We start from the raw sequence: 19,919 nt of genomic DNA, 5'->3' as shown, positions 1-19,919 counted from the left end.
ACTCAAATGTTAAAAGTTGAATTCTGGAGTCTGAAGATTTGTGGGGTTTGAGAGGAAGAAGAAGGGGTCTATAATCCTCTTTTATTGGTAGTTTTAAATCTACTTCCCAATCACATTGGTTTCACTCTCACTTCCTCTTTCCTAACTCTCCCCAAGTCCAAAATGGTGGCAGGGCACCACTTCTCATCTGTTTTCTCTCTTCAAGCACTGAAGGGAAGCCAGGAAGAGAGAAATAACAAGTTAAACAGAGATTGAGATGATACTATTTGCATTACCTTCTCTCCACCTCATATTTTATAATCTTTGTGTAGAGAACATTTGTCCATATGTAACTAGGTTCCCAATTCCTTCAATTTTACATCATTTCCTCTTTAAATAATAATGAACACTTTTGGAATGCTCATTGTGACAAGCTAAGAGCTTTACTACTGCTCTATTTGACCCTCATAACAACTCTATGAAGTGTAGGTGCTTTTATTGTTCTTATTTTACTGATGAGGAAACTGAGGCAGGCAGGTTTAAAGGACTTGCACGGGGTCACATAGTTGGCCAGATTTGAACTTCAGATCATTCTGTCTCCAGGTCCAGCTCTCTATGGTACCACCTTCTGTTAGATTACAGTTGAGCTGGGTTCTGAGACAACTCTGCAGACTCTGCTTTGTTCTCTCTTCTTTATTCTCTCTGTTTTGTTCTCCCCACTGCCAAGCTTCTCTCTATTCGTTGCCTTTGCATGTGTTAGTCCAGTTTTGTGTTCTTTTGCAGGCGGCTGGGAAGAGAGCCTGTGGAGTCAGATTCATCTGAATACTCGCTCAGAGTATTCTATCTGTGTGGCCACTTGTGTGACCACTTGTGCGACTCGGCAGGGCTTTTAACCTTTGTCAGTCTCAGTTTGCTCATCTATAAAATGGGAATAATAATAATAATAACAGCCTCATCAGGTTGTTGTGAGATCAGATGAGATAACATAGAGCGTCTAGTAAACCACAAAATCCTATGATAAATGTGAACCCTTATTAGTTTGTTGCCCAGAAGGGGACGTAAGAATGAGATGGGATTTTGAGAATGTTTCTGAAAGTATCACGTGGTCTTTTAGAGGTCCCTGACTAGACAGAATGACTTGATGGATGACTTTCTGTTCTCTGTCTCGGTCTCTGTCTGCCAAACATATATATACAAACACACACACACTTTCTTTTTCATACACACACAAGTACACATTTTCTCTCTCTTTTACTCTCTCTCTCTCTCTCTAAGGAAGAAGAAGCTAAGGTGATGGGGTGAGGAGGGAATAAAGAAATGGAAATCCCCAAGGTAGGAGATGCCCAGAGACTACCTTCAGTATAGAGCCCAAGTTCCTATTGCTGCCTATTTTCCTCTAAGGTCATTTTTGTCTGTGGATAAGAAGTCCTAACCTGGATCCCTCCTAAGCCAGTCTGGGGATGAGTTGGGGAAGTGGATACGGTGAGAATGGGCAGCGGCACAGTCTCACACCTAGGTCCTCCCATTGGAGATGCCATTTGCCTTCCCCATTCATTCTCCTAGGCCCCGGTTCTCTTTCATCTCTGTGTCCCCCCCTTTACCCTCCCCCGCACCCTACCCAATCTCAAAAATCCAACCTTCAAAGAAATATTGATGATTTCCACAGGGCGGGGCTGGGGGGTGTCTCTGGCTCCAACTCATTTCCTGAGAAGAGCAGGGCTGTGAGCTGCTCTAATTGACCTCCAGGGTCTCAGCTGCGCTAAGTTGGGTGATGGGTGGATATAGTTAGGCCTGTAATTAGTGCAGGGGAATCTAGGTCACAGCCGTTGGAGTGTTGATCAAGGGGGTGCGGGTGGGGGGTGGGCAACAGATAGGTTCCCCAAGGAGTGCTGGGGAGAGGGAGGTTGTTGAACTAGGAAAAAATATGGTACATATGGACGCAAGAATATGGTCACAGGGACAGACACACAGATGTGTTTGTGTGTGTGTGTGTGTGTGTGTGTGTGTGTCTGTGTGTCTGTGTGTCTGTGTCTGTGTCTGTGTCTGCGTGTGTCTGCGTGTGTGTGTGTGTGTGTGTGTGTGTGTGTGTGTGTGTGTCCTCGCATTCATTTGGGTTTCTTTCCAACTTCTCCATATATGGTGCTGCTTCGGAGCAGGCTGGGGATTGGCTGCTGTAGTTGGGAGACCGGGAGGTAGGAAGGGAGCAGAAAAATAGAAAAGGAGCAAAGCCAAGGCAGCGAGGTAGAGGAGCGCCCCATGCCAGGCGCTGCAGCTGGCTATCCGGGCTGCGCGGAACCAGGCACTCTGCTTCCTTGGGGGGTTGGATCAGGGGGCTCCCCAACATTGGCTTTGGGGAGTGAAGAAGGGGGGAAGAGAGTGAGGGATGCTGATGCTGTCTAGCTCCTTGGAGTGGAGGTGGGGGGGTCCCCAGCTTCTGTTTGATTGGAGAACAGGAGAGAGCCTTGAGGGGACAAGTAGAGGGAGTGGGGACAATCGGGAGGTTTCTATATCTCCAAGAGCACACAAATGAGACAAAACAAACTCCACACTTTCTTCCACTTCAGGAGACAATAGTGCTTCACCTCGGGGAACCCCCCACCCCCAGCCTTCTGCTCTAGGCTCTTATCCCTAGGCCACTATAGAGGGAGGAGGCTGGAAGTAGAGGCAGATGCTGGCAATGTCTGATGGTGAAGCAGGGGGTGACTCTCCCCTTTCTACTGCTTCCCCTAAATATTGGCAGCTACTGCCTTGTCTTAGACTGCTCACTTTCCCCTCTCCAGAGAACTCTGGGAGTTACTCTCCCAATCTCAGAATATTTTTTTTTTTGCAAAGGTGAGACAACAAATTTGTCATTGGCAAGAAGGGAGTGGAGGTAGGGAAAGGGGTGTGTGTGTGTGTGTTTAAATATTTTCTGGAAAATGACAGGTCAAAATTTTAGAATTGGAAGACCCCTTCGAGATTAACTCCTTCCTTTCCCTCTTATTTTTAAAAAACAGATGAACAAAGTCGTAAGTTTAAGAGACTTTCCCAGGATAGAATTGGGTAGAATTAGGACTATGCCTCAAATCTTCTGTCTCCCCTTTTATAGCAAATGAGCTTACATTCTGACAGTCTCTCCAGTTTCTCTCACCTGCTTGCTCATCTCTCCCTTCTCCCATCTATGCTGGCTGGTTAGGTTCCTAAGCAATCCACATAGCCACAAAAGACAAAGAATAATGGAGGGTGATGGGGGAGAGGAGCTTGGGCTATTTGAGAGAAAGGGATGAAATACTCTAGGGGCAGCTAGATGACAGTGGACAGAACTCAGAGTCTGGAAGATCTGAGTTCAAATGTGACCTCAGACCTTTATTAGTTATGTGACTCTGGGCAAGTCATTTCACCCTGTTTATCTCAGTTTCCTTAGCTGTCAAATGAATTGGAGAAGGAAATGGCAAACCTCTCCAATATTCTTGACAAGAAAATCCCCATTGGGGCCACAAAGAATCAGACACAACTGAAAAGAATAAACAATAATACCGCAGGGAATGGAAATGATGGAGTCCCACAGCAGCATAGGGGAAAAGAGGCTTAAGTTATTGATCCAAAAACATATCTATTAAGGCAGATGATACCCCTGACTGGCCATCAGCAGAGCATAAACTTTGAACTTTTTTCCTAGCAATGATGGCACACTTGTACTAATTCATCCTCACAATCATAACTATAAAATGATCAACAAAGATTAAAAGGGCAGACACTCTAGCCTTGAAACAGAGGGAAACAATCTAGGTTAAGCCAGGATTGAGTTTGTGAACTTGACCTCATTAGCACCATATGGTACCCAACTGAGCTAAAAGGTCTATGGATAATAGGAGTATGGATTAAAATTTTGTTAAGGAGCTGGAGACTCACTTCTTGGGCACCTGAGGAATGTGTGAATAAAAAAGCCTTTATTAAGTGCCTACTATGTGCAAAGCATTGGGATACAAATAGAAAATTAAGACATCTGTGCTCCCAAGAGCTCAAGCTCTCATGGGGGAGACAACACAAATAGGAGGTTCTAGATGCAAATCAGATGGAAGGGTCTCTGGCCTTATTAGTATACCTTAGAGTTCAGTACTCAATGCTTCTCTTATTCTTACTGGGGAGTTGAGTGTTGCTTTTCTCCCCTTTTCTCTTTGACTCCCCTTTCTTGTGTGTCTCCCCCACCTCTCCAGTCCCTTGGGAACTAAGACTAATTGGCATGTTTTAGGAATACATGTCATTCTTGCTCTTTGTCTCTCCTTTTGCTACGTGGGAGTGACTAGGAAGAAAAAAGGGAGAAAAGGGGGAAATACTGGTAAAATCAAATGAAAATAAAATAAGATGGAAGATTTAGAAATAGAAAGTGTAGGTTGAATTCAGACAGGGGGTAGTCACAAAAAAATTGCTTCTGTTTGCTAGGCCAAAGGTTTTTGAAGGTCTCGTACCTTTAGCACTCCACAATTGTATTTTCCTCTTCTAATATCCCAAAAGATCTCTGACATGGGCTGTAAGGAAACTAGTCTTGAAATTTAAGGCTTAAAGCAGCATCTTCTGTTCCCCATTAAAGTGAGTTGCTAAAGGTCTGGAGGGAATTTCCTGATTTTAAAAAAGTAGATAAATGAAGGATTTGGTGGAGGTGGTAGGGTTATCTTCCTGCTTGGGTTGGCAGGGATATGGGAGAGGGAGTTGGGGGGCAGAAGTGACATTAGGAGAAATAGAATGAACTTAGGAACCAGACTTGCATCTATGAGGTCTTAAAGAGGCAAGAAACTTGCCTTTCTCCAAGAACTACTTTCCTTTATCCCTCTTGCTTCATTTTCAGATGCATTAGGGAATAAGAGAAGCAATGATGAAATGGGAATGAATGGTTCTGTTTGGTTTATCATGCTGGTCATGACCCCTCAGATGCTTCCATCTACCAAACACAAACATTTCTGTCTCCTTTGTAGACCTACATCCCAGCCTGAAAGATTGAAAGACACCTGGGGAAAATAACCAAGAGACTAATGATGTAAAGACCTTCCTTCCTTCCTTCCTCTTTTCTCTCTTTCCATGTCTCTTTCTTGAAGTCACTGACTCTTCTTTTCTCTCCCCTCCCCTCATCATTGTTGCAAATGGCAGAGGACAAGATCATTCATAAACAAAAATGAAATGACGTCTGGCATCTATTGGTGGATCAGAGAGATTTGAGTCAAATGAATATTGTGTGTGTGTGTGTGTGTGTGTGTGTGCATATACACATAAGCTCCTCCCTTACTGAGACAGGGACAAGCAGGCTTAGGGACAGGCAGGGTAGGAGGAAGGACTCGAAACTCTGCCTTGGCTAAAAGAGGAACATGAACATGTGTTTGGTTTCCCCCTCTCTCCTACTCAATGTGCTCCACAACCAAGTTTCAGTCTTAGATCAGTTCTCCCTTGGGGTCAGCTGTCCCTTGTTCCCAACTAGAGAAACCCCACCCTCCTTGAGAAGCAAAGAGAATGTTAAACCATCTCTTCATAACCATAAGCATCATGTCTTTAAATTTGTTTCAGGGTGGAGGAAAAAGTAAACACCAAAGTGAGAGAGAGAGAGAGAGAGAGAGAGAGCGAGCGAGCAAGAGCAGCCAAATAGCAATGAGGGGACCGATGTTAGAAAGCTTATGTTTGATTGTTGTTTGGATTCCATAGACTATCCTCCTTTCCCCACTCCTAGCCCCCTTCCCTTTACTGATACCAAGGTTTAGAATGATTGATGTGGAACCTACCTCCCCAGAGTCTGGACTTTCTGGTTAAAATTTCACTTTAAGAAGGCAATCCTGGGTAGGGGGATAAAATGATTATTCCCTCTGATCTCATCAATATAAGATTTGAAACATAAGCACATTGCCTGTGTGTTGGGGTAGGGGACTGCAGAAAGCCCAGTTCTTATCACTCCTTCCCACATTTCTCTTATTAGAGTGAAAAGTGGGTTTTTCTACTCTCTAACATCTCTTCTCTCCTCTTTGGGTCCAGATCTTTACATTCAGGAGGGAATATCTCTCCCTCAAATCTGAACACAGTCTGTGGCTCCGGAGGGAAAGGGAGAGGGAACGAGAGATGATTAGGCACCAGCAGGAGCCATGAGTTGATTTTTTTTTCTTTTTTGGATTGTGGTAAATTAAAAAACAAAATAAAAGAAAACAGCCCTATCCCAGTGTCTGCAGATCTGCCCCCCAACATGTCCTAGCCCCTTCTTCCCTGCCCCTCACATTAGGCTCTTCCGGTACTGGCTGTGCTGAGCAGTATGTCTGAGTTGGGAGTCTGGGGTCTGAAGGTCCATCTGTCTGTACAGGTCCCTCAGCTCCCTCACCTCCTGTAGTACTTTCTTTGCCTGGCTCCAGTTGGATGATGCCTCCCCAAGTAGTCGCTCTGTCTCCAACAGCAGCTGTTCTGATTCGGAATCAGGAGGAGAACGTGGAGGGTCCTTGGCCTTTCGTTTCCCATCCCCCAGACCCTGCACCTCTGCCAGCAGCTCCTGAGTCTTCTCCAGTTTCCTTGCTACCAAGTCCTGGATCCGGGACAGCTGTCCAGGGTGAGGTGGGGTTGGGGTAGAGTGATCCTCAGGCTGTAGCAGGCCATGGGCTGGGGCAGCATCTCTCTGAGACAAGATTTCTTCCATGGAAGCACATCGGCTTTTCTCTGAGGAAGTTTGCTTCTTGGGAGCTTGGGGTGTATAAGGGGCACCCTTGTCTGGCTTCTCCCAGGACCGGGGAAAGCTACGACCCCGGTCCAAGGGTGGATGGATTCGGTCTGAGTCTGCCCGTCGCCGGCCTTCTGCCAGCTGGGCCATGGACTTGTCCAGGTCAACACGGAAGTTCTCAGCACAAGAAGTGGGATCCTCAGGGGAGGGGTCCTCCTCTTGGATCAGGTCCAAGGTCAACATTCCATCCGAGGTAGAAGTTGAGGCCTACGACAGGAAGTACAATGATCATGGTCATGAAGAGAGATGTTGGGAATGACTCTCTAGGCAAATATTACTCTTCCTGGTTGATGCCTCCTCCAATTAAATTCTATGCAACAAGCATTTCTTAGATGCCTACTTTGTGCTAGGGAATTAAAGACAGGGAGGAAGCAGTCTCTGCCTTCCAAGGTTCTTTCCTAATTTGCATGATGATAATTTATACTTGATTTTTCATGTGGAAGGAGGCATTTACCATTTTTCTTTCCTCCCCATATACCCAATGTAAGATTTCATATTAAGAATGCTCATTCCATTCAGGGAGGGAAGCCTGGAGGGATTTGCATGAACTGATGCTGAGTGAGATGAGCAGAGCCAGAAAAACACTGTACACCCCAACAGCAACATGGGGGTGATGATCAACCTTGATGGACTTGCTTATTCCATCAGGGCAACAATCAGGGACAATTTGGGGCTCTCTGCAATGGAGAATACCATCTATATCCAGAGAAAGAACCATGGAGTTTGAACAAAGTCCAAAGACTATTTCCTTTAATTTAGAAAAAAAAAACCTGATATCTTATTGTCTGATTTTGTTATCTCTTATACTTTACGTTTCTTCCTTAAGGATATGATTTTTCTCTCATCACACTCAATTTGGATCAATGTACAACAATGGAAACAATGTAAAGACTGGCAAATTGCTTTCTGTGGGGGTTGGTGGAGGAGGGAAGTAAAATTGGGGGAAAAATTGTAAAACTCAAAAGAAATCTTTAATAAAAAAGAAAAAAAAAGAATGCTCATTCCTTTGGGGTGGGAGGGGGTAAGAGGGCAATGGTTACCAAGGCTTCTGGTGGTATTGTAGATAGATTGATAGACCTGGAATCAGGAAGACTTGAATTCAGATCTGGCCTCAGACTCTACTAGTGAGGTAACCTGGTGCAATTCACATATCTTCTATCTATCTCAGTTTCCTCAGTTGTAAAATGGGGATGATAATAATGTCTCCCTCAAAAGGCTGTTGTGAGGATCAAATGAGGTGACACTTGTAAAAAGTGCTTAATACTTTTGTCTGACACATAAGAGGAACTATATAAATTCTTATTCTCTTCTTCCTAGCGACAAAACTTCAGCTCCCTCAGCTATCCTGATCTCCCGTCTCATACTGGAAGCTTAAAAAAAAAACCCAAGCAAAACAGCAATATTCTGAATACTAAACTTTGAAACTTGGACAACTATATAGCAGGTTAGCAAACTGACAGTTACATAATAATTATTTATCTTTCTTTTTCAAAGAAGACCATGACAACAGGGAGGTGATGCCATGACATGAAAGTGAGTTGGATTTGAGTGAGGGAGGGTGCTGTACAAAGTCATCAGTCTCACTTTCTCCTTTGGAGTCATCTGGGTCCAGTGACCAGTATGGCTGAGGATGACTGGGGACTATATAATACACACTGTCTCATTTGAGCCTAACAACAGCCTAGTAATAAGCCATCTAGTTGACATTTTTTATATATTACCTTGGGATATTGCTTGCAGTGTTTTTTTTTTTTTTAATTCTTGTAGTGTTACTTAAATTTTCATCTTTTTTCCCTCCTTCATTAACTTAAGGGTCTTCTATCTCTAATCCTTTTCTCATAGAAATACCAAACTGACGTTCCTAGGACTGGCCATGTCACACTCCTGCCACTAGGATCACACATGAACTTGTCTGGCATGCAAAGCCCTTTCCAATCCAACTCCCAATTGAGGATTTTCTAGACATTATTTCTCTCTCTTTAGTCTAGTAAATTGACCTTATGCTAATTCTCATATACATCATTCCATCTACCATCACTGGACCTAGAGACAGTGTCCTTCCTCTTTACTTCTTTTAATTTCAATCCTTTGTTTTTTTTAAAACTCAGTTTACATAGAGCCTTTACATTCTGATGCCCAATACTGCTGTTCCTAGTTGCTAGTGCCTAATCCTCCCTGTTTATTTTATTTGTACTTAAATGTAACCAAGCTTTTCTCCCCTGGTAAAATGTAAGTAATTGAGTTCCAGGACTTTTAATTTTTATTTGTCTTTGTATTTTCAGTATTTAGTAGAGGTTTAATAAATGCTTGATGATTGATTTTTCAGTCGACAGTATATCTTGAGGCTAGAGACTATATATTATGGGTCAAAATTTTCTGCAGGTTCTCCAACCTAACACTTTCTAGACAGGTAGTATTTAAGTATTTAAATTAAGTGAAGAGTTTTGGTAATGATCCATAAAGCAGTAAGGGAAACTAGGGTGTTGTGGGAGATTATATAATTTTAGAAACTAATGGTAAGGAGGGCTATTACACCAATCTACAAAGATGTACCCTGCTGATATTTTATAAGATAAAATCTTGACCTGACTGGAAGCAAGGTCTCAGCTAGTGTGGAAATTTTGGTATTCTTACGTACCACAGCCATTAAGTGTCCTCGGGTTGGGGGACGTCGAGAGTGCTGGATCTTTGCTCTGTCACGAGTGGGATGGGCTAGGTAGCTGTCCTCTTCAACAGTGACCTGGGGACGAGAAGATTTGTGTAACCCAGAGTCTCCCTCCTTCTGTCCCAGCTTCCCTGAAAAAGACCTGCACTGGGGCACAGATTCCATGAGCTGTCCTTCTATACATCCTTTGGATTTCAGAATCTAGTTTTGAAAGAACCTCTAATCTGGTCCCTACATCCTAAAGTGGGAATAGAAGACCTGGGCAAGAGAAAGCTGGGATGGGGGTAGAAGGAGGTAAACATGAGTTTGAGAGAGAGAGGGAGTTGGAGGGGAGCAGGTCATGGGGCCAGTTAGTTAATTCGGCTTTCCTCTTGGTGCTAGCTAGACCTGCCCATCTCCACACTGATCCCAACCTCACCAACCTCATCCAGGATTCGGTTCTTGGCTCGGGTGATGGCAGAACTGAGGGCGTTAATCCAAGACTCCTTCTCCTCTGGACTCACTGCCAGGAAGATCAGGTTGGGTGCCTGGTTGGGGGTGGTGGTGAAGATTTTTTGTTATAACCTGGGGATTACAGTTAATGCCCCTATCCCTGAGGGTACCATGGAGACTTCAGAGTGAAAACACTATGACATCTTATCAGTTTTGGCCCCACCTTTTCCAGAAGGGAGATTCTATTTCTATCCTCATCCTTTTTCTTCCCCCTTCCCACAAACCCACACCACATCTTTAGGGATGCCACTATGGCTCCCCTACAAAATGCACAACTGGGCCCTCTGTCTAGGAAATGATCATGAATTGAAAAGGGAAACATATTTTGTACAGGATAGAGTCTTGGGCTCTGCTGTCCTGGGCCCTAAGCTCAAATGAAGTATGGATGTGAAGGAGAGAATATTGAGAGGGTCATAGGTGATTATGGGGCTGGAGGAGAGAAGGCTGGTGGTTGGGGGCAGTGAAGGACAAGGAAAAAAAAAAGGTCTTTACATGTATGAAGGAACATTTTCCAGGAAATGGGAGTAGCTGCTGTATGTTCACTTAAACAAAAGGAAATAGACTTTTAGGGACAATGAAAGCATTCACTCCCAAGAAAAGTAAAAGGGCTTTCTTCTCTGGGCAAATTTAAGGAAATAGGATGGGTATCAGTGGGCAGAGAAGAGCAGTCTGGGGGATTGGGAGAGGCTGGGGGATGAATGCTTTCCAAAAAAAGGTTGACAGGGGAGCCTGGGGACTCTAGACATGGGAGGTAAGAGAACTCACTGAGAACAACAGTGAGCATGTGTGTAGGAGAGATCTTCTCAACCCGGCAGAGTGCAGTGAGCGTCCAGGGGACCAAGGCGGTAGGGACCACATACCATGTTCCCAGGCTGTTTGGAGTGTGCCAGGGTAAACTTGCTGTGATTCTTCTTGCTCCGGCTCTTGGATTTCCGAAGCTCCTCGCATTTCTCATAGTCGCTCAGGTCAAATACTTCCTGGACATTTTTCTCATCTTTTATCTAGGGGGGCGGGGGGCGGGGTGAATTGGTGTGGGGGAGATAAGAATTATTTGGCCCTTTCCCCCATTAACTCATTGGATCAAACCAGCCCAGGGAGAAGGAAAAAAAACCAAAAACAACCAAGTCTGGGGTGGTCTCATGTCAGGAGGGTCTGAGAGGTATCACAGAGAAGGGAGCTATTGGGAGTTCTCATTTGTTAACTCTTAGCTAGAGGACAGAGTTTACATTTTACTCAATCCCACTTTCCCCCTCTTCTCCCTTATCCTTTAGAGGGTCTGGTTTAAGTGTCTAAGCTCATCCCCTTAGCCTGAGAAGGCAGGGACAGCCTCCAGAGGCTCCCAAACCAAATTCTTTTAAATCTTTCTCCCTAGGTTCATTTTTAAAATTTTCTCTTAGGAACTTCTTATATCCTTTTCTAGAATGTCCCCCATGTCTCCTGAAGTTGGGGGACCTGGAACTGGCTGGTGGGTTCATTTGGATCTGATTAGATCAGAGGTCAGCAGAAATAATCTTAATCAATTCTCCAAATGAATTAGTCCATGATTTTAGAAGGAAGGGGGTAAGAGAGATTAAGACTAGGGAGGATCTACTTGGAGCCTCCCACTTCAGTTACAATCACTCTGTCCCTTCTCAGCCTTTACTATACCTTTTTATAAAAGACACTCATCTGCTTTTTGTATTTCAGGAGCCAGTTTGCCATAGCAACGAAGGTTCACTCCCTATGCTGCAAAGTTTGCTCAGAATGGCTAAAAACTACAAATGCTTCCCTTCTTCTCAACTTCCGGCTACCCTTAAAGTCCTGTGTCAATTCAACTTAGACTTGTTGAGCCTATAAAATCACCTATTAATAAGGACTAATATGAACCCACCACTTTACAGCTTACAAGGTGTTTTCCTTATACTGACACTGTTCAGTAGGTGTAGCAAGCACTATTAGTCCCTCTGAGCTCTTTAGAGCGTAGGTGACCTGCTAAATAAAGGTCATAGGCTGGGAAGTGGTAAATCCCAGGTCTTCTGGAACAAGTCCAGCACTCCTGGCAATGAACTGCCCTTCCCATGCTGCCCCTATCTGACAGGTTCTAGAGACACGAGACTCTTCTAAAGAAAATACTCCACAATTTCCACGTACCACCCCATTTTGAGACTGAAGGTTCATTGTTAAGAAATTACTTCTTGTATCTAATCATAATGTTTCTGGTTGTAGTCTCCTTCTAAAAATTTATTCTCATTCCCATGACCTTCTCTGAACAGAACAAATCAAACTTCCTTAACCTTTCTCCCAGGTTTATTTTATTTTTTTTAGGTTTTTGCAAGGCAATGGGGCTAAGTGGCTTGCCCAAGGCCACACAGTTCAGATTTGAACTCGGGTCCTCCTGACTCCAGGGCAGGTGCTCTATCCACTACGACACCTAGCCACCCCCCAGGTTTATTTTTTAAACTTTCTCTAAGGAGCCTCTCCTGCTTTTCCAGAGTATCCTCCTGTCTTCTGAAGGTGGGGGAATCTAGAACTAGCTCTAGGGTTCATTTGGATCTAATTAGGCCAGAGGTCATCAAAGTAATCTTGATCAACTTCCCAAATGAATTGCTCCACAATCTTGCCTTAGTGCCTTAGAGACAATCAGAGGTACATCGTTGGGGAAAAAGTGGCATCTGTTACTGTTTCCCACCAGTTGGGAGGCTTGGGGTGGGGGGGTGTCTTTAGGGGTAAGCAGCCCATGGTTTCTGGAAGACAAATTGCTGGGACGAAAGAAACACAAACCAATCTCCACATGTGTCTCCTAGTGCTGGCCTCGCTATGGATAAACACACGACTACATGTAGCTACATGTCTTCCAAGTCCCCCTTGGGACACAGTCCCATGCACAGTAGAGTCCCCTGGTCAGAGATAACAAAACGTACATCCTCAGTTACAGAATTTGGAGTCACAGATGATTTAGAATTACAAGCTGGGTATTCCAGAAGCTACTTTGCTCCCCTCTTGCATCTCAAAAACCTCTTTGACACCATCTCAGATCGATGCAGATTTTTATAAACACTAGCTATCCCTACTCCAATCTGGCTTATACATCTACTTTGATATTTTGCATGATTGGGGTCTGAGAGACCTCTTATCTTCTTAGATAATTTTAGGGAAGAAAGGAATCAAAGACTCAGAAACCACATGGGTAGAGGCGTGGCCAGACCCTGGAAGGGGCTCCTAAGTCAAAAACAATTCCCAGAAGCATGGGGCAGGGACAGAACGATGTGTCACTTCTCTTCCCCTCCTTTCTTTCCCAGAGTTGAGAATATCAACAGAGACCAGAAGTTATGGAGAGGAAGGCAATGGGTGTGTGTGTAAGGGAAGGGGCAAGAGAGTGGGAGGTTTGTTCTTTTCTCCCCAGAAGAGTGAGTTCATCTATGATCAGAACTGAGAACTCGGATGAGGCTTTAGGAAAACGGGGAAATCGAGATGGCTACTGTGTAAGATGGAGAAAGAAACGGACACAAGTGGTATAAGAAGGTACACTCCAAGGGGTCAGGGTCCCGGATTCTGAATCTCAGTTTCTGTTTTGCATTTTATTATTTTTTAATCAAAAAATTTCTAAAAGTCAACCACAGAAATATGGATCTTTTGAGCTTCTCTTTCTCTCCCTCTCTGTCCCAGGTCTACAAAGACGTCTATTAAAAAAACCAACAACAACAGAAAAACAAAAACAACCCCCCCCCCAAAAAAAACCCCCATGTCCTAACCTAAAGTCTTTTGGAGACAGATTTCTTATCACAACTTATCTTGAAGTCTCTCGGATCTTTCTGAAAAATGGGATCTTAGTCCTAGGAATTGGAAAACCTACCAACGACACAGGTAGACTGCTTTTGGGCAGGGCACTTGAGGGAACTCAGATCTCCCCTAAAGTAATTCTCTCTTGTCATTAGAGAGGGTCCCTCCCCTCTGGGTTGCCTGTCTATTCTATGGTCCCCAGGGCTAAAGGAGGAAGACAAATATGGGAAATTTACTAGGAGTGGTAGGTATAAAGACAAAGACATTCTTGCATCATCATTCTCATCACCATGACTAGCATTTATATAATCCTTTATATATGTTAACTCTGTTGATCCTTCTTGAAACAATCTACAAATGAGCTAAAATAAAATATATACTATCACAAAAGTCTTAGTGCAATTTTGAGATGTTTACATTTAACACTAAGAGGAAAGTCTGTTTAAAGCCATGGAAGTTTAAAACTTGACTAGAATGTATAATACCCTTTAACTTTCCCTTTAAACTTATGCTCAAGCACTTTGGATCAGAGGGCTGCTTTGGCCTGAAATGGGGGTATGATCATCTGTTGGGGTGCTAAGAAGAGGTTGTAAAAGAAGTGGGAAATTTCATTTCCCTAAAACTTGGACTGATTTCCGCTTAGAAAATGTCTCCCTAGAAGAGTGAGATATCGACCCATTTGTTTCCCAGATTACCTGAAGCCTTCTTCAACCCTAATCTTTTCTGATGGAGGAGCAAAGCTACACTTTGAATCCTTCCTTGAAATGCCTTCTCCCATAACTCACCAGATACTCTGATTCATAGACCACTAAACATCACTGCCTGAGGTCATTCCATCCCTCCCTCTGCCTCCATACTCCCAACTTTCCTCTCCTTCAGACATGGATCAGTCACCCCAATCTTACACATGACTACTCCCTTGCTAAAACACAGACGAGAAAGGGATGCCCTGTTTTCTTTTGTTCCTTCCTATTCCCTCTTCCCCCTCCCATAGTTGTGTTTCCCCTCCTGATATGACGTGTGGGAAGTCCTCCCTGACTGTTCTCTGACATTTCCTGCCATTATGAAGTTCAGGGAAAACAGATGATACACTTTGACACTTGTTCAGGAAAGCCAGAAAACTGGAAAAAATTCTCTGCAGGAATTATATGTATGTGTTTGTGACACACTGAAGAGATATTTTCCTGTCAAACTCAGTGTGATTCATTTTTCTTTCTTCTTTTTTCTCTGGGCCCAGACTTGCTCCAATATTCAGATATTGGAGCAAGGCTCTACACTGATCTGGACAAATTGAGGTTTCCCTCTTAAAAAGGAATTTTGAGGGGAGCAGATCTTTCTTATTCTGCTACAACCTTGATTGCTCCCGTGCCTTATAGTCCCTAGTCTTGGCCAGAATATGTAGGAATACCATAAAAGGATTTATTTACCCAAGCACAATCTTCAGAATAAGAAAAGCTGTCTCTTAAAGCAGAGGAACCCTGGGAAGTTGGAATTCAAGGAGGACTTCCCCAGTAGGTGCTGGGGAGGGAGACAAGGGATGGAGGAGAGGAGCCAAAGGAAGTCCCACTATCTTGACTGGAAAGTCCAGGAAGAGGCTCCCAGCTGTGTGACACAGAGGTAGCAATAGAGATGAAATGACTTCTGGCCAGGGAGTCAGTTTAGATTTCTCATTACTCTATAAACTAAGTTCTGTCGATAAGTCATTCATTTTCCTGGTTTGAGATACACAATCCTTTTCTTCCCTCCAAGGAAACACACAGAAAACAGGGGGGTGGGGGAGAGGGAGAGAGAAAAGGAGTGGAGAAATCAGAGATCTATGACCAAGACCTGGGGAGCCTAACCCAATATTAGCTGAAGTTTCTAGTTTAACAACAGAACTGGAACTGGCTGGAGAAAGGACAAAGACTGGTGGTTGCATTTCTTTCCCCCTGTGGTTTCCTCCTTCAGGGAGGCAAAAAAAAAAAAAAGTGTGTGTGTGGGGGGAGACAAGCAACCCTTTCTGTGGTCCCCAACTGACTTGGAAGTTTTTCTCTGTCCCTTTTATTTTCCTGGGAGGTGAGGGAGGGCAAAGAGCATAAGGGACACATAATAAGTTGAATAGTACCAAACAGAATCCCCCAGCAGTCACAGGCCTCTATATCGATCCTAGGTCATGTGAATTGACTTTCACATATCACAGTGATCCGGAGTCCTGTGTGTGTTATTATTCTATCTCCCCTATGATTCAGTGCAGCTGAGCTGTTGATATGATCAATGTATGGTCTCACTAGAAACAGGAAAAGGGAGGGAGAATGGCTGGGGGGGGCTGGGGGTTGAGGGGGGCGGACTGAGCAGAGTGTTTTAGCAGCAGCAGAGGAAACAATTCTGTCTGCAGAGGGAGGCTGCAGACAGGACTGGGGGTGGGGTAGAAGGGGATATTGGGGGAAGGGCTCCCCATTTATCAAAGGGTTTTTTTTTTCTTTTTTGAAATCTTGGGATAGAATCCCCATTGTTAACAGAAAAAAAAAAATGTATGCAAGGGAAAGACACCAGCTACCAGGCTTCCAAGTCAACGTCTGCCACCCGACTTAGGACGTTTCTCAGCCGAGGGCAACCTTGGCATCGGACAAGGTGTGGTGGAGGCATAGAGAGGCTGCTCCCTGCACTTGCTTTGGGGATCCAAATATGGCTTATGGGGGAGCGGTGGGGGTGGGGAGGTAGAAGTGAGGGATGCAAAAGGCAGATGGAGAGAATGAGGGAATGTGCAGAGGAGAGCCGGGGTGCTCGGAGGCAAGAGGATCCTACCTCCTTGTCAGAGATGTAGAGCTGGTCCCCCTTCAACATCACGTAGCGGTTTTTCCAGATCTCCCTAAAAATCCCTTTCCCACAGAATTTCCGCACCCAGCCGACCTTTTCGGGCAGTGCGGACTGATGGTTTCCATCCTGGGGCCCCTGCCGCAGGGGGTGGGGGGTGGGGAAGATAAGAAGCCCATTAGTGAGTGGTCATTCCTTCCTTCTCCCACTCTCCCCTCGCTGGCTGCCCCCCCCCCCGGCTCCTCGGTCCCCCGGGGGGCGCCGACAAGCTTCCCGCGGGTCCCCTTCCCCATCGTGACCTCCCCGGGCCTGAGATAAACAGCCGAGGCGCCCCGGAGAGGGGATGCGGGGGCCTGGGGGCAGGGAGGGGGGAGACAGTGGGGCCTGGGCCTCCCACTGCCCTTCTCCGCCCCCCGCCCCCATTTCCCTGGCTCCCGGCGCCCGGGGTTCATGGGATCTGAGTCTATTTTCATTGTCTTTTCCTCCCTCCACCGCAGAGCACGATGCGAACCGCCGCTGCCTCCCCGTGGGGAGGGGGTGCGGAGAGGGGGGGCCGCGGCCGGCCCTCCCCTCCCCCCGCACAAGGCGCCCCCCAGACCCTGAGGCGTCTCGCCGGCCCCTCGGGTGACAGGCTCGGGGACCGGGGGGAGGTCGCGGCATCCCAGACACTGAGCGAGCCGGACGAGCTCCAGCTGGGATGGCCAAGGGCCCGGGGGGCAGGGGAGCGGGCCGGGACCCCGCGGTGCCCCGCGATGCCCGCGACCCCCGCGATCCCCGCGATCCCCGCAGGACAGGCCGGAGCCCCGGAGGGAGGTGCACGCGGGGAGCCGGGGACACTCACCCTCTTGGCGGAATTGTTCTTCTTCATCCTCCCGGGGGGCGCGGGCGGGGGCCGGGGTCCCCGCGGCGCTGGCTCCGGGGGAGGCGCTGGGGTGCCCCGCCGCCTCCCTGGCAGGCTCTCCCGGCTCCCTCCTTTGTAGCTCGGGTTACACTGAGGGCCGCCCCGCTCCCGCGCACTCCCACTCCCCCACACGCCGGGCCCCCCCGCGCCTCGGCTCCCGAGCCCGCCCCCCGCACGCCTCCCAGCCCCGGGCCGGCGCGCGCAGCCACACACGCCCGGGCCCCGCGGACCTCGCGCCCCGGCCCGGGCCCGGCCCGGCCTGCAGCCCGGCCCGCCTTTGTTTCCGACTGCCCCGGGGCCCCGGGGGCCACCCAGGAGCCACCCGGGCTCCCCGAGGCGCCGGGCTGCCTTGGCAGCTTCCCCTGCGCTGGACGTTTCCCCATCTTAGACTTTCCCTCCAAATAAGGGGATGTTGGGGTTGGGGGGCCGGAGGAAGAGGCAAGGGGTGGGGGGGGCTACGGACTTCAGTGTTGGGGGAAACTTGGCCGCTTGTGCTCCTGGGGGAGCCGGGGGTGCTGAAGGTCATCAGAAGGGGCGGGAGGAGGGCTTGGGGCCCGGCCAGCCCAGCTCCAGGACCTCCGTGTCCTCGGCCGGTCCGTAACGGGGAGAGCGCCCGGGGCGCCCCGCGCCCTCCGTCCCCAGGGCCGCTCCCCCGGCGGCCTCGGCCAAGGCTCTTGTCACCCATCCCTCTGCCAAGAGGAGCGGGCAGGGTCGTCTCTGCCCCGGGCCTGTCACTGGGGAAAGGAGACTTGGAAGGAATGACAGCTCTCTGAAGGCTGCGGCGGCGCAAGGGACAATGCTACCGCTGGAAAGAAGGGCGAGGGAGGCAGCAGGGCTGGGCAGGCTCTGGGGTAGAGGGAGACCTGGCCCCCCATTACGCCGGGCTGACCTCCCCCTACTTTGTAAAGGAACAATGGCCCAGAGTCACGCTCCAAGACAAGTCGAGGAGACTGAGATGTGCGGGTTGTCTCATGAATGAGACCCGCAAGCCACCCAGTGACCGTTAGAATCCCAGCTGGTGGGTGGGAGAGCGCCGGTCCCCCCGGAATTCACTCGGGAGTGGGGACTAGGGTTAGGGGATGTCCTCCTAAGAAGCAGATTATAAACTTGATGGCTGTTTCCAAATTTTTCCGGTGCTTCTGACACGCCTGTGCATTTAGTGACAAAGACTAGGGAGAACCCTGCCTCTCCACTGTCCATATGCTTTCCTACCCTGCACACCCCAGCCACATTCAAGAACAATGATGGCATTTCCTTACATTTCTATGGCACTTCATGATATCCAACAATGATTTAAAATACATCTGCAGAATAGTTCATAGCACATAGAGCAGCAGATACCCCATCTGACGGACCAAGAAAGACATGCAGAAGTTGTGATTTTTCTAGCCTCAGAATTTGTTTAGTTTCAGTGTCTGAACTAAGACTAGAACCTCTCTCTCTCTCTCTCTCACTCTCACTCTTGCTCTCTAACACATACACACACACTCATACACACAGACACACACACAGACACACACACACATACACAATATCCATCTTGATTTTGCTACCTTGGTTACCCACAATCTCTGTCTGCTTATTTCTCGAAATAAAAAAAAAGAATGAGGAAACAGTCTATTTTGACATGACATCAATCAATCAACAAACAAGCAACTATGAAACACCTGCTGTATACCAGGCAATCAAGGAAAGAGAATAAGCTTTCATTGAGTGCCTACTATCTGTCAGGTACTTTATAAATATAATCTCATTTGATTCACACAACAACCCTGAGATGTAGGTGCTATTATTATCTCCATTATACAGTTGAGCAGACAAATTAAGTGATTAGCTCAGGGTCACACAGCTAATAAATATCTGAGGTCAAATCTGAATTTACGATTTTCTGATCTCAGGCCCAATGCTCTATCCATTGTACTACCTAGCTACCTCTAATTAGGTTACAAAGGCAAAAATAAAAGCCCCAGTCTGCAAGATGTGAATATTCTATGAGCATACATGGAAGTAAATACTAGATGTAATTTGGAGGGATACTATTGTATATTCTCTTTTCTTTTCATTGTGAACTTAAATATTAATAAACATTTAAATATACTAAGAAGAGAAAAGATTGTATTTGAAATGGAACTTTTTAAGTGCTTCTTTCCCTCCTACCTCTCTCTTTTTAATAATTGAAATTTATTTTATTTTCAGTCTGAACACTCTCCCTTCTACTTCCCCTTCTCTTCCCCTCCCATTAAAAAGAAAAGAAAAATAAAACTTGTTACAAACATATATAGTCAAGTAAAAATTCCTGTTTTGGCCATACCAGGACAAAATGTCTCAGTCTAATCTCTGAGACTATCATCTTTTTATCTGGAGGCAGGTAGTATATTTCACCATAAGTCTTCTGGAATTGTTGTCAGTTATGGTGTTCCCAAGTCTTTCAAAGTTGTGGTAATAAATATTGTGGTAACAGAATGGATTGTTCTTATTCTTCTCATTTCACTCCACATCATTTCATTCCCAAGTTTTTTTAAAGAATATTTACATTTTACTTTTTATGTTTTAAACTTTTACCCATTTTTATGAAACATCCATCCTCTTCATAATTTCTTAGAGCATAT

The 19,919-nt window shown here is 46.2% G+C and overlaps 1 protein-coding gene across 1 annotated transcript; it reads right to left on the bottom strand.

The window, feature by feature from the left end:
- Positions 1 to 3,886: 3,886 nt before the first annotated feature.
- Positions 3,887 to 17,423, bottom strand: PLEKHO1 (pleckstrin homology domain containing O1). Its single transcript, XM_074188699.1, has 6 exons — positions 17,251 to 17,423; positions 16,401 to 16,547; positions 10,718 to 10,858; positions 9,788 to 9,892; positions 9,339 to 9,440; positions 3,887 to 6,907 (listed from the first exon to the last, which is right to left on the bottom strand). The coding sequence occupies exons 1-6, from the start codon at positions 17,275 to 17,277 to the stop codon at positions 6,206 to 6,208; spliced, it is 1,224 nt and encodes a 407-aa protein (XP_074044800.1). The 5' UTR covers positions 17,278 to 17,423; the 3' UTR covers positions 3,887 to 6,205.
- Positions 17,424 to 19,919: the final 2,496 nt, after the last annotated feature.

This window comes from Macrotis lagotis, chromosome 5 (assembly GCF_037893015.1).
Source record: "Macrotis lagotis isolate mMagLag1 chromosome 5, bilby.v1.9.chrom.fasta, whole genome shotgun sequence".
Classification (NCBI taxonomy): Eukaryota; Metazoa; Chordata; class Mammalia; order Peramelemorphia; family Peramelidae; genus Macrotis; species Macrotis lagotis.
Note: the sequence above shows the minus strand (reverse complement) of the source record. Positions and strands in the feature narration are given on the sequence as shown.